Below are 15,752 nucleotides of genomic sequence, written 5' to 3'. Positions count from 1 at the left end.
TAATGAAAGTGAACTGTCTAATACCATAACCAAATTTCATAAATATTCAGCACAGGGAGAAAATTATCAATCTCTTTTTTAGACTTTTAGTAATGAAAGTGCTAATATGAATCATAGTGGCATAATCCATCACTATGTGAGCTTAGGGGGAAAATTAACCAGTTTGGAAAACAAAGGTGCAGTTGCACAAGTTGAGAGAGAACTGTCTAATACCATAATCAAATTTCATAAATATTCAGCATACAAATTGAATAGGAAAACGCAGAACAAGACAAAAGAGCTTGTACAAATCAAGTTTTAAAGGATTTCAGGCACAAGTGCCAGCAAATTAACCCCAGAACTAACCCACATGACAGAAACAATGAAAAGATCAACATTCACGAGAGTGTCATTGTCAATTTATTTAGTTTCAATCCTAAATGGCTCCCAAAAGGGAACATTTTTACTGAAAAACCTCCCCACCACCTTTGCATCCAAAATCTTAATGGCTTCCTCTGATTTAATGCATCTGGGTGTTTTGTACTGATTAACAGAAGACCCTTGAGACACACAAAAATCCATAAGTGCATCAAATGTCCCATTCTTCACAACCCTTATCTCTAAGGGTCCAATTGAATTGTCCTTTTTCCTGCATCTCCTATAGACAGAATCCAGTAATTCTTCCACTGTGGAGCAGCATTGTTCCATTATGGTATGATCAAACTCTGGAAAATCATTGTTTCCTTTCATTTTAAGCTCCCAAAATAGTACATAATGACCCGGTATTGATGAAGTGTCAGCATAGCTAGTGTACTCAGTTACGAGAAAACCAAGTGGCTCAAGCAGGCGCTTTGCTTGTGTCACTGCATTTAACAAGTCTTCTTCATTTGTTTTGTCTGTGTCTATGCTCAAAACCACATTTCGCCGGTGCACAAACCGGAACTGGGGAGCTTTGTTGTGAAAACCAGCAACCCTGAGAATGTCTCCCACTCTGTATCTGTATAGGCCTGAAAAAGATGACATACAATGAGGTAATAGAGTAAAAAAGAAAAAGAAAAAGAAAATGTGCACATGATATGGACCTTCCAGCACAAAGTTGTTCAAGCTTAATTAAAAAAATACACAATCAATACGACTCCCAAGTGAAGCGTCTCTAACAATGTAATTACTAATTACACTTTACAAGTTGACACTCTTGAAAATTGAACTTGTGGGCCAGACTTCAAGAAGTTCAAGTAAACAATTGATATGGGGCCATTCCAGGGAAAATCAATGGAAATTTATAGGTAGATAATTGATATAGGAGAGAAGGATAGTTTCAATAGGGTAATAGTTAGTGCACACACTGTTGCACCCAAAGTACACAGAATTATGCACTGAACTCGTCACGATTTCAGTGAGGGTGTGAAATAAACAACACTCGTTTCAATAAGATAAAAACTTGAGTTAAAACTTACTATAGGGGAGATATCCAGGGCTGTGGAATTACACCTGGTTAATCTTTTACCTTTGTGTGAATTGCATTAAGCCCCATTGTTTAAGACTACAGAGTATGAAATAAATGAGCCATGTGGATCAGATCTGTAGGAAGAAAAAAAATACCTGTGAAAGTTGTGACAACTAGTTCGTAATAGTGACCAAGCTTCACATCCACTAGATCAACTGTTTGCATCCCTTCCCTTTTATCCTCCTCCTGCATGCAATTCTGATCAGAAACCATTGCATTGGATCTTCTCCGACATTTCCTCATGGTTTTTCTCCACAGGTAGGAACTCAAAGTAGGCCATGTTAGGGAGGAGTGTGTAAGACACATCAGAAGGCTTGCTAAGCGGTTTGAAATTGATACCAAAGTAGCATTCAGAAGAAGCATACATAGTTGATACTAAAGGGATTCCACCGCTGTAAAATTCAAGAGTCGGGATGTATTGGGCCATAGACCCTGTAACAATGACTTCAATGTACTTTGTTCTAGGCCAAAGCTTTTTAATTATCCCTTCCCATGATTTACTGCCACATTCATACTCAATCAAATCAGCCAAATCTGAATTGGGTTTGGCAAGGATTAAAGATACAGCATTTCTGCAACTGGGGTCAGTGATCCAGTCACTGACATGACTAGTTCTAATGTTAGAACACATTTCTCTCCAATTCTCCTCTAAGAATTTGATAGCTCGCAGGAAAGCAGACGCGAAAACAGCACCAACCCTTAGAACCTCATCCCTCTGTACTAAGCCACAAAGTAATTGACAATACATGCTCTGCTTGCTGTCTGAACACAAGATAGTCTCATCCGGGCTTGTGTAAATATTAAACCGATTGAAAGGCCGGTTTCTAAAGTTATTGCTCTTGTAATAGCTTGTTAGCACAGGTCTTGCCGTCAAACCAGCAGGAGTTATAATTTCTGGTTTGATAAACAAAAGGTACATTCCTTTTCCTTGATCTAAGCCATCCACGTACCTGAATTTATAAATGCACATTTATTTAGTATCCCAGCTTTCACTGTTACATTCTTTTTTTCAAAATTAAATCATGAAAGAAAAAAAAAATTAGCCAATAGCATTGTAGTTCAACTGGTATCTCTTAGTGTTTCCAATAGAGGCATTCATAGTTCAAATCTTGCTTTTTATTGTAATTATCAAATTATTTAAAAAAAAAAAAAAAAGAGAAGAGAAAACGCTTCTCACTTGTTCATCACAGGCACAAGGAGGTTATAGAAGAATGTCTTTCTATCTAAGTCTTCAGCAGTTGAAGGCATCATCTTTGGTTGCCCTCCCGAAGTTCCCGAGCTGCCAAATGTTGGATAAATTTTAGAATTAATCATAAATATATAACAGTCAGTTGCTCGAGGAGCTCTGATACAAATATTAGGAAAAAAAAAAAAAATGCTGTCAAATTCTATACCTTGTGAGAAGCTCGGTGATTGGTTGAGATGAAATGATTTCTGATGACTCCCCATTGGCAATTCGCTCGATGTAAGGCTTGATATCTTCATAATTCACAATAGGAACTTTCTCCTTGAAAAGTTTCTTATCAGAATGGCCATTGAGAAAGCTCCTAAGATATTCTGTCTGCACATTTTGTTTCACTATCTCCTCTAATACCTGTTGTTGCAGTTGGCATGCATTTGTGGTCAGGTCCTCCAAAAGCTTCATTCCAGTTTCACTGTCATTTGGATCATACCTTGGCAACATCTTTGGCAATAAGAGCTTTTTGGTAGCTCTAGAACATGTCACTAACTGTTGCTTGACATGAATAAGTTAGAAAAACATGAAACAGTACGTGTTCTTGATCAGATAATTGAATTGTGATTGTGCTTGTGCTTGTGCTTGCTCAGACAAGACCCCGAAAGCCGTTACGAGTTGTAGCCTCTCTTCCTGTTGATCTGAAATTCACAACACTGCCTCATCAGAAGCCAGAACAATTAATGAGAATGTTCAAGAGAAACTACTACATAACAACTTAGAGGGCATTCTCTCATATTTAAAAGGCCTTTCTCTCTCTCTCTCTCTCCATATAGTGTATGTGTTTCCTGTGTAGCCGCTAATATTATATGACGGGTGGAGGGCAGATGTTTAAATAACACATCCTGGAGGGGATTATAGAAAATGATATATATTCAAGAAAACTAAAATATAAAAAGAAGGAAATGTAAGGGAAGTAGAGGCTATGGAGGTCCTACACACGTGGCCTTGTCCGGTAAGCTGTGAATCCATTATAAATTATCGGTCTAAGGTACCTATTTTTCCACTCCCATCAGCCACTCATAGAATCAATTAAAAAAATTATTGTAGAATTTCAAACCCAATCAATAGCTTTCTTTGCTCAAGATAAGCTTTGTCAGCAATTAAAGTATTCAACCATAAATGCCAGTGTTGCTCAGATTCTAGCTCATATAGTATTATTTAGATTACGCAGATAGAAAAAAAGAGATTGATAAGAACCAAGTCATGCAAGAAATCCAAGAACCCATGAAAGAATGGGACAATGCTATCAAAGTGTCAATCATAGAGAAGCTCACTTTACAGCTTTTAGTGCTGAACCAAGATATTGTAAGTTGTAACAGGAAACATCATTTCAAAACGGGCCTTCATATATACTTAAAAAATAAAAAAAAAATAAAAAAAATAAAAAAAAAATAAAAAAAAAAGAAGAAGAAGAAGAAGAAGAAGATAAACGAGAAATTTAGGGAAGGTTAACTAGTTTTGATTAGATGTTTTAGGTGGCATGACACATGGGGATATGCATGATAGCACAGTAGGTTACACCTCCCTTGACCTCGTTAAGTTGTTGCTTGTCAGATTTTCAGCAAACATTGACAATGTGCTTCAAAACAAGGGGTCTTTTTGGTTGAAGTGAGGTTAAGGACACAAAATTTTATAATGTTTTTTAACATGATAAATTGTGATTGGACTAAATCACTTCTATAAGAGCCCATCATTGATATCATTTTTATTAATGTTAATCATAACATGCCAACTTTGCAATTGTGTGAAAAACATTATAAATAAATTGTGTTTCTAGAGTTATTTTTTTTTTACTAACACTCATGTCGGACCGTGAACTGTGTCATTTTACCTTAAAATCAATTGGTAATGAGGAAGACATACTCAAATATTTTATGGCCTTCAACATCACACCAGATGGGCCTGTTTTTAAAGTGGTTGTAAGAAGTTAAACTGTGGTTCTCCTAACAATCTCTTCCTCACAATGACACTCCTGTGACTCGAACCCATGACCATGGTTCTGATACCATTTGTCTGATCGTGAGCTGTATCATTCCATCTCAAAACCAATTGACGGTAAGGAATACACAATCAAATCTTTTATGGTTTTTAACATCACATCACATGAACATGTTAGAGTGATTGTAGGGAATCAAATTGTGGTCTTCCCAACAACTCATATTGATTTAAAGATGATAAGAGACTATCTGCAATGTTATATATATGTTTCCGTAACAAGAAATGTACTAAGAAATTAAATCTTCTTAATCTAATAATGTTTTGGTTGCCAATTTTTTGAACTCTCAAATCAATCTCTCATTCTTAATCTAATACATGGAAGAACTCCAAAGCAAGTCTCAAAAATTACAACTGTGTATCAATATTCTAATATAAAAATAAATCAAACCTTTTGTATCAGACCAAGATAGTCTGTTGTTCCCAATAAAGGCTCCAGGGGTCACATCATAATTTGAGTAAACGAGTATCACTTTATTTATCTTGCTGAAATTTGAGAGAATTTTTGTAAATAATCAGACAAATTAATGATAATTGTACCATCTTAGTTTGCAATATTCAAGCACACAATCTTCAGTGCTATTTCAGAGGACTAGTTCTGCTTTGGCACTGACATGTTCCCCAACCTTCACCGAAATTCCAAAAAACAACTACATTAGATGATCCAACTGGCTCAAAAAAAAAAAGTTCAATTATAATCAAGAAAAAGTAGTGTCCAGACAATGGATGTCATGCTAGTGAATCATATGTCATCTCAAGGACCCTACTCTGGAATCAACAAAATCATGATTGGAGACCGACCAATGGAACCGAAATTTATCGGGATCCATACTAGTAAAGCCATGTTGGATTTATGAATTTCAGGACTACGAGTCGAGATTCAAGAAGGTGTTTGCTTGCATCTGACCCACCTGGTAATTGAAAGATCTGAGGGCAAATATAGTACTATCTTGAGTAAATTATCAACTACTGCCAAAAACTCATTTTTCTAGGCTCTTACACTCGTGTCCCAAGAAGAGCCAAACCTCCAAGCTCTTTACTTTTTTTTCTGGGAAAGGCCAATACAGCATGAAAATAGTACACACCAACAAAATTGATTTTATGAAACACTTTTTGGTATAAGAATCAGTTAGTTATTCCTATTCATCTCAAAAAGAATAGAAAAGAAACCTCATAGTTAAGAAGGTTGTCTAGATTTTATAAACAGGAGACGCAAAGTTATTATTTGGTTTGTTTTTCACATAACGAGCAATACGTTTAATTGAAGGAAAATGATCTGTAAAGGTTGAAAAGAATAGCTTTGTAACAAATGTAATTTCTTTCATGTGAATCCAAGAGGCCTTCCATTCAGCTAAAAGAAAGGAATCCAAGGAGTCCCAATAGTGTACTTATGCTACAATGTCAAGGGCAAGAAAAAGAGAGTCAGTTTACTTAAAATGTGATGCCAGAAATGGAAATGGGTTCCTCAATTGGTGCCAAAATACGCATGATTTTGAATAGAATGGCCTTTTCATATTGCACCATATTAGGAAAAATACAATGCTAGCATGTGACTCTTAGTCTCTGCTGTGTGTTCCAGCAACGATTGTACATGTAGCTAGCATAAAATGACAAGGTTATTTTGATTTGTGACATCTATTCTATAATCAAAAGCAAATTAGAATAGTAAGCAAAATACAGCTGCACTATCCAGAACTCATAGGAAGGGCACAAATACAATAGAGGGTGCTTGATATATGTGTCACCTCATGGACTTTGGAGCTATTTCTATGATATATCCTATTACTTCCAAATGAAGATTTGGCCGTCATCTAAGCAGTTTCTTTCTATTAATAATATGTTAATCACATTGAAGAAGAAGATAAAATGGTAAAATAATGGTTAATCAGTTATTAGTACATACAAATCGGGATTTGCTAGATTTGGTTTGTTAGGCTTTCATGTTCAAAGAAAAAAACAATATAAGGTGGGTTATGAAGGGGACAGACCGCCCTTGAAATGCGGAGGGGAAGACGAGCAAAACAAGGGAGGGAAAGATTGAGGAAGGGTGGGATCTCCCGCTATTCGCATTAATATATATCCTTGTTGACCAACAAATTGTGACTTGTAGTTTTTCAAGTCACCTCTAGAGTCTCAGCTAGTTAGCAGATGAAAGTTCAGGATAATTAGCATAAATAGGTTGCATGCCCGTTATTTTGTGAGTAATGATTATTACACATTGACTATTGCACGCTCGCTCTACACATATTATAATGTGGGTTGAGATCATGTTTTGAAAACACAATTTAAAAAAAATGTATACATAGTGTGTAATAAGAAGTTTGTTACAAGATTTAGCTTTATTTTGTTTTGTTTTTCTACACTATATCAAGCTTAACTATTATGGATGTAATTAGGATTTCTTCGTTTTGGACAAAGGCTAATATTGAAACCACGAGTAATCTTTCCCTACTCCCTCCACACCAACTTGAATGGTTTGATGCAAAACAGACTTTGCTAACTGGCATATTTGCCAATTCTAGGTTCCTTGTAGAATAGTAGCGACACCAATGGACTACTAGATCCATAGTTAGCAATTTTACAATCTTAAGAAAACCTTATTCGCGTATGTGTAAGCACATTGAAGTAGTTTTTATGTGCATTCAACCTTTGAGAAATAAAATGAATTCGCAAACTTGTTAATTGTGAGGCCATAAAATGAATTGCATCACTACTTTTTTTTTTTTTTTTTTTTTTGTAGAAAATATTTTTCAGAAAATGTTCTCTCTATCATCGAGTATTTGGTCCAACTAAAAATAGTGGTCAACTTGAAAATGACCTTAAAAAAAATATAAAAAGGCTCACAACAGGAGAAAATGGGCAAATGCCCCTTTAAAAAAAAAATTCCAACAAATGCCCCCTTTCCCAAACTAATTAAGAAAATGCCATTTTTTTGAAACTCGATTTTCTCAAAATTGAGGTATATAAAATAAAAAAATAAAAAATAAATAAAAAAATTGGAGCCCTATAGTGACGTTTTAAGGAGCTTATAGTGACATTTTAAGGACCTATAGTGGCGTTTTGTAACTCGACCTCCATGAAGTCGAGTTATATGCAATTTTTTTCCTTTTTTTTCCTATAACTCGAGTTCAAGGAGCTCGAGATACAAAATTCTACTATAGGTCCTTAAAACGTCACTATAGGCTCCTTAAAAACGCCACTATAGGATTTAACTCGATTTTGAAAAAATCGAGTTTCAAAAGATGAGCATTTTCCTAATTAGTTTGGAAAAGAGGGCAAAATGCTGGATTATTTTTTTAAAAAGGGCAAAGGCCAATTTTTTCCGCTCACAAGGCGTAAATTGTTTTACATCTCTTTAGAGGTGTAAAAGCCCCTTCCCATCTATCATCATCACTTCTCCTCCCATTGCCTCCTTCTTTGTCTTCTACCCAGTCATTGTCGATAGGTAAGCCACCACCCATTTCTCTCTCTCTCCCTCTCTCTGACCTGATGCATAAACCACTTGTCACTGCCCTAGACAAAACCCCATTAACCAACAACCATATGTCCAACCGCCATTTTAACTGCCAATCAGTAACCTATGTATTTTTTATTTTTTTATTTTTAGAAATTTAATTCCCAAATATCATTCTATAACTTCTTTACAATATTTTTCTCCTATGGTTTTGTTTGTTTTTGTGTTCATTAAGTTATATTTTATGATATTATATTATGTTAAACGTTGTCACGGTGAATTTTGTTTTCATTATATTAATTTTGTGAAACTTAAAGTGAATTTTGGCACAATGGATTGGTTGGTTGTGAATTTTTGCTCATTAGGTTAAATTGTGTTTTCACAAATTCTTTTTCTTCATATAAGCGAAATGCTTGAAATTTTTTTGGAAAATTTTCAAGATTGCAACCAAACATTTAAAAATAAACAGCTTTTTTCCAAAAATGTTTTTAACTGAAAATGTTTCCATCAGAAAAGTTTTTCTTCTAAACAAATGCAATCTTTGGTTGTTCCACTATCTGTTGGAATAATACACAAAGTAATAAATGAACAGCAAGGATAACACAAAAGACAAAATAGAAATAGATAACTTGGAGGCACAATATTGCAATCCTTAGACAATACTTGCCCCCACACTCTTGTTGCTAAAGGGTTATCACAAACTTGTCCCCAATATACAACCAAGTTGTTGGGTTCTACAGTTAGCAATTCTGGAGAATAACCATAGGATTTTTCAAGTGAACATAAGCCTCTATTTATACTCATAGAGTTATATTTCATCAAAAGGCACATATGGAGAGTTAAAATATGTTTTATAAAACTGTTCATAAGGCTTGAAACCTCTTCAAATTTTCAGAATAGTCACTAGAAAATTTAGTTTTACAAGTTTCGATCGGTCAAGAGTTCCTTTTGATCGATTGAATGTGTTTTTCAATCAATCAAACAGGAATCAAGCATCGATTGAAATAGGCAAAGACTCCAAGATAGATTTCCTTACCATTACGATCGATCCAGTAAAAGTTTCGACCGATCAAAAATACTGAATTTCAAATTTTCACTTAGAAAATTTTAGAACTTGAATTTTCTCTTTATCGACTTTATGAAACAATATTCTCCAAACTCAAATATCATTATTATATCATATTCATGTATATACCTATATATACAACACTATCTAGATGAAGAACATGATTTAATTTTTTTTTTCCCTTTAGTTTGACAAATGACAAACCAATGGACTAATAGATTCATGGATTTCAAAGATACAAAGTGAGGTCATAAACATTATTTATGCATAATGTACGTGGGGACTAATTATCCACTTCACAAAGTTGAGGATTTTTTTTCTTTTTTCTTTTTTCTTTTTTTAGTAGACAAAAAGTTGAGTTAACTCCAAAAGATTGGTCTAGTGGTTTTCAAGGTCTTATAAAATTCATCAAGTCTTGTGTTCAAAACTCCTAACTAGCATTTCGGATTACTCTCAAGGGATTTCTCCATATAATCACCTAGTATAAAAACAAATAAAAAAATAAGTATCATGTATCTCACTCTGATTTTTTGTGTGTGGCCATTTTAAACTTTGGTTAAGGAACATAGGACATACTGCGTTTGGTGGGGTATAAAGTAGAACAATCAGAGTGGGATATAAGATTTTTATTCATAGAAGCAGAAACTAAGAGATTGTTCAAAATTAAAAGCCTAAAGTGTTATGCAAAGCAGCGTAATAAACTTTGCATGAATCTTAGTCTAATAATTAAGAATAATGCTACAGATACAAACTATTTTACAACATTTTTACAAACTGTCGATATAGCAAATTATTATTAGTTCTCATCTGCGCCTACTACTAATATTACTTTTTTACTTACTAATAATTACCCATCACATCAGTAGTTTATAAAATAGTTAGTGATTTTAGTATTTTTCAATAACTAAAGGAGTTCCTAACTAAAAATAAAAAAAATAAAAAAAAAAGCCTAAATAAATAGAAAGTCCAAATGCAAAATCTTTTATTTTTTGTGGTGAACATTTTCAATTCTACTTAGGGTGCGTTTGGTTCAATGGAGAGTCAATTCCGAGCATAAAATGATTTTAGGGGAAATTGTTTTCCAATAAGAAAAATGTATTTAGGCTGTTTGGTTGCACCATGGAAAATAGGGCAAAAAATGAATTCCACTGTTTTCCTGCGTTTGATTTGTTCAAACATTTTACGGAAAATATGAAATGCCTTACAAAAGAAACACCTGCATTGCCTAGACGAACCTGTAACAGTACAAAAATAATCATCCACTTCAACATCAACAAAGAGCATCCAAATATACCCATAATATTTATATCAAAACGCATATACTGTACTTTCAACATTGGCGTTACACCTCCATGGTGTACAAAAATGATAACTTGGGCAATTGTATCGTCCCAATAGTACAAAAGACTACACATCCTACAATCAAGGTACGTAACTGTTATCCCTTGGAGTATAACAGTTAACAAAATGTACGTACCATTAGTATATGTCCAAGGTTAGAAATACATAAATAGCCTACTTACCGATAAATACAATTATGTCACATATATAATGCAATGATAGGTGAATAATAGTACTACAACAGATGACAATCCCTAAAGTTACCATCTACGTCAACACCAAATAGACAAATCAGAGTCGAGTGAGCAAATAACCATCCATTCAAAGCTTCCTTAGCTTCACATTCTTGGCCAGAAATCCCTTGGCTGCCTTTTCATTTTCACAGAAATGGTCAAAGGCAGTGGCGAGCATATCTTCACTATACCCGTCCGCCATCATAGCCATCACCTCAGAGTAAAGGCTGTTGTAATCAACATGCCCCCGGTTGATTTCTTTTACTGCCATAGCTATTTCCTTTAGTTGATCAAACAGATCAGTCAAAACACTCTCATCAGAGGGAGGTGCACGGCCTCTTTTGCGGGACTTCGAAATTGTGGACCCAGTGGTAGATGATTCTACCACATTCTTCCCTTTATCCACCACTCCTTCCTCCTTATTGTCAGCGACCATCTCAGTGCTCTCCCTATTGTCTTGCTCTGTGTCAATATCAGCATACGACTTAGCGAAGCTACTCGTGGCCATATCTTTCCCCACTACAATGGCCAATTCATCGTACATCTCTATCTTTTTGTTCAAATACTCCGCATGCTTACGATGCGCCTGTAAGGGAGAAAGGAACGTATAATAACAATGCAATAATCACTTCACTCATAAATTCAATACTCAATTCAATATAGATGCCATTAGATGATTTATGTCAATGATAAGCAATAAAAGTTGTTAGGAAACAGGGGACATAACCCATGCTTTATGGGATAAGTACAACAGAAAAATACAATGCATAAATGCTAGGACCAGATTTTACAATAGATCCGCACATGAAAGTTACATTTGAAAATATGTAAAAGCAATGGAATCCTAAAAAGAATGACATTATAAATTTCATATAAAGAGGGTACTTGAGCAGCCTTGTCTTGTTCTCAATTCATAGATTATAAAAGCCAAAAAAATATATTATCATTTATATTAAGAAAATATAGTTGGAAGCCATACCATGACTTCTTCTTGATAGGTCTTCACATCACATGTGATCATTTTCAAGTTATCATCCCAGCCAAACCCACTCTTCTTCCAAAGAGTTTGAATAGTGGTCCACATGGTCCTCAGAGTACGCATCTGATTCTCAACATATGAGGGGTGGCACTCTACCCCAAACTGAGTAGATATCTCCTTGGCTACAAAAGCAAAGGAGCTGGCCTTGAAAGTGTTTGAGGGCTTGTTGCCCTTTACAGCCTCTTTGGTAAGTAGAGTAAGCAAGGTCGTGTGCATTGGGGGCAGCCACTTGAAGTGCTTAGTGCCCAGCTTCTCTTTCCCTTTCGACATTACTACATATGAAAATTGTATAGTGAGAGTAGCATTTAATAATGAAAGTAGCATTTAGTAATTACGCTCTGAATATGAACAACATATCAAACACACATACAACCACGCTTATAGATGTGCACAACAGAACAAAACAACTACTGGAAATAACAATGTAATGCTGGAAATAACAATGTAATGATGAAAATAATTTTTCCTTACACCACCAGAAGTTTATAGTAAATACATTGTCCTTACAGAAAAGAAAAATACAGCACCTATTACAATCATAGAAATCTAAATAAAGTACTACTCTCCACTCCTAGTATAATCAGACCACATAGCTTGGCATATCTCATCTCTCTTAGCATTCCACACTCTACTGTCTTCAATGGAGTCCTGACGTGACTATGTTTCTTGATGGGAGCCACTAGACTCTACTTGGTTCATTGCAGCTTCCATAATATAGTCAGTAGGATCAACTACCATAATGTGATTATGAATGACACAACATGCTAACACTACTTTCATTTGGGTAGGAAAAACCAAAATGGTTCTGCTTCCAACACTAGAAAAAGTTTCTTCAACACTCCAAACTCTCGCTCAATGGTAGTTCTCAATGAAGAGTGTCGGAGGTTGAACAATTCTCGTTCATTCTCAGGAGGACGATCACTAAACTCTTTCAAGTGATATCGCACACTCCGATAAGGTGACAATATTTCATTTTTATTACCATACCCAGCATCACCAAGATAATATTTACCTACATATATTCAAAAATAAAACCAAATCACTACTATGCCTAGGAAAACGCACAAAATTTATTAAAGTAATAAACCCAAAAGGTGAAGTAATCCTATAATACCTTCAAGAATTGAAAATCCCCCTGACCTAGCAAATGCATCATTTAACACACATGAATCATGTGCACTGCCTTCCCATCCAGCCAATACATAAGTGAACTTCAAGTCAAAACTAATGGCAGCTAACACATTTTGCGTGGTTCCATCTTTGAGACCACAAAACCTTCCTTGTATTTCAGGTGGCACAGATGCACGAACATGTGTACCATCTATTGCTCCAACACAATCCTAATTTTCGACATACATAATGGTTTAAAATTACACAAATCTTCATGATTTACAAAAATACACAAGTCGCAATATTTACCTTAAAATATGGATATAACCTTCTACCATCCCTTATCTCTAGGGGTGTATCTTCGCTAGGCAGTCTTATTAGAGCTCTATATAATTTTAGGACCCCTTTAAGAATGGCCTTGAAGTATCTATGAACAGTCTCAGTCGATCTATGGAACCAACTACCAATTACACGGAACCTCACATTATGACCAATAATGTGTAAGAAAATTAGCACTTGCTCGGTAACGGACATGTGAATAGTCGGGCGTACATGCTCCCCCTCAGTGAGGATGTGACATAACAGGTGGAAAGCTATAGGCTTCATCCTAATCTGACTCACACAAAGTCTCTCACTTCCATGCAGAATACTATTTATGTAATGCTCTCTTTCGGCTGCATGATTAACATAAGGCACCCTAGGCAGTTGTCTACGCTGCAATTTCCTTACCAATGCAACCCCCCACAAGGAGGACAGATGCAACTGAGGCAAGAATTGCAGTATTGGTTTTTTTCTTCATCTAAAAAATCACAAACAATGTGGTCTAAGAGGTACGTAAACAAGCATACTATTGATTACACAGTATATAAAAACAGCCACAAACAAAAAACAGCAAAGCACACCCTGTCAATCAACACAACACCTATGATCTCTAACACAATCAATATATACAGCCATGCTCAAAGTTTGTTAAACCATCCAAATTCACATAAATTTCATAACAAGCCCAGTTCAAGATCAAGGGAAAACCACTGTGGCAGTGTGTCCATAATATTCACAGGTGCCATATACATTCACCAAAACATCCAAATCACATTGATATCATCCAACACAAAATTTATGCACATATATTTCTGTATAATTGTAACACCAACAAAAGTTAATTTCTTAAATAAATAATTAAATAAAAAATGGATAATTATAAAAAGTAAATAAATAAATAAATATGTATTTAAATAAATAATTTTATAAATAAATAAATATATACATATATAAATCAGATTCGAGATAATGAGAGTAGCTTTGGGTTGTTTATGGGTTTAAGGGTGGATTTTGGCTAGATGGGTTTGAGGGGATGTGGATCGGCTTTTGTAGAGGGTGGGTCGGAGGCGTGTGGATCAAAGGTGAGATGAGGTCGTCAAACTGAATAAAGGGTGGATCGGAGGTGAGGTGAGGTCGTTGGAGTGAAATAAAGGGTGGATCGGACTGAAATGGTGAGGTTGTCGAACATTTTCTGTTCAAATAATGGAGGAAACTCACCATGGGTGGATCGGAGGTGAGGTGAGGTCATTGGAGTGAAATAGAGGGTGGATTGGACTGAAATAGTGAGGTTGTCGGACAGCTTTTGTTCAAACAGTGGAGGAAACTCATCGTGGGTGGATCGGCGGACTGGAGGAAACTCAAACAGTGGATCGTCAGACTGTGGGTGGAGCTCGAACTGGCGTGTGGGAGAGGATGACCTGCATTTGGCGTGTCTTGCTCTGTGGAGCTCAGTCACAACTGAGCTTGGAGAGTGTCTGTGAGGAATGCGTGTGAGAAGTTTCGAGAAAGTGTGTGAGAAGTGTAAATGATTTGAAGGTAAAATAAAACCTGAAATGGTTTTACGGGCCTAGAGGGTTATTTTACGGTCAACGCGAAAATTGATTTCCGTTTGACCCAATTTTCTGTGCTTACCAAACACATAGAGGGGTGTAAAATGATTTCCTGAAACCCTTTTCAATCAAAACAAATGGACCCTTAGCAAAATTTTTCATGAATTCTACTTACGTAAATGCCATAGGCTATTTCCTCAAATAAATAAATAAATAAATAAAAGCAACTATTTTTATGATGGCCACCCGAAGAATGTAGGAGGTTAGTTCAGTAATTTGGCTCTAAAAAAAATTAAAGTTTAATTGAAACCCTAAAATTTGAGAAAGCCAAAATCAAGTGAAACTTGAGAATAAAGTTAAGGAAAAAGCAAAAATATCATTTTGACTTTTATATTTTAGAGTTACTGTTAATTTAGTCCCTATGTTGTGGTAACAATCAATTTGATTTTTGTTATTTTCAAGTTGTAATCAACCACACTCATAAACTCTCACAAATATAAACTAGCCTAAATCCTAATGGCTAGTACACATTGTTGCTCTCGCACTAACACAATAGACAACCAAGATGAAATTTTGTCTTCCAAGTTTCCAACCCTCACACACCCACCAAAACTATAGTCGTCCCACTCTATTTATAAGGAAAATTAATCCTCCATATTATTGTTATTGTTGTTGTTGTTGTTGTTATCAACATGACCTTTAATTATATCCAAAATAAAACTGATAAAAAGTTTCTCTTCGCTAGTGAAAAAAAAGGCTCTCCTTTTTTCTCCTAGGTCGTAGAAGTCGCCGTCCCTTTTTTGAAGGTGTTTTCTGTAACCTTTGGTAACAACGTTACCATAGGCTTTGTGGGTTATTTTTTTCTGGGGTTTTGGGAAACAGATTATTAATCTTCTACGACCCCTGTTGAAGATACAAAC

The 15,752-nt window shown here is 35.4% G+C and overlaps 1 protein-coding gene across 1 annotated transcript; it reads right to left on the bottom strand.

Moving 5' to 3' along the window:
• Positions 1-386: 386 nt before the first annotated feature.
• LOC115982293 (indole-3-acetic acid-amido synthetase GH3.17-like) lies at positions 387-3,410 on the bottom strand. Its single transcript, XM_031104858.1, is given in 5 exon segments — positions 387-986; positions 1,582-1,694; positions 1,696-2,436; positions 2,664-2,765; positions 2,881-3,410. Coding segments are annotated over 5 exon segments (1,833 nt in total). The 5' UTR covers positions 3,171-3,410; the 3' UTR covers positions 387-399.
• Between the last annotated feature and the right edge of the window lie 12,342 nt (positions 3,411-15,752).

The sequence above is a fragment of the Quercus lobata genome, chromosome 3 (assembly GCF_001633185.2).
Source record: "Quercus lobata isolate SW786 chromosome 3, ValleyOak3.0 Primary Assembly, whole genome shotgun sequence".
Lineage (NCBI taxonomy): Eukaryota > Viridiplantae > Streptophyta > Magnoliopsida > Fagales > Fagaceae > Quercus > Quercus lobata.
The sequence above is the reverse complement of the archived record's forward strand: the minus strand, read 5'-3'. Positions and strand labels throughout refer to the sequence as shown.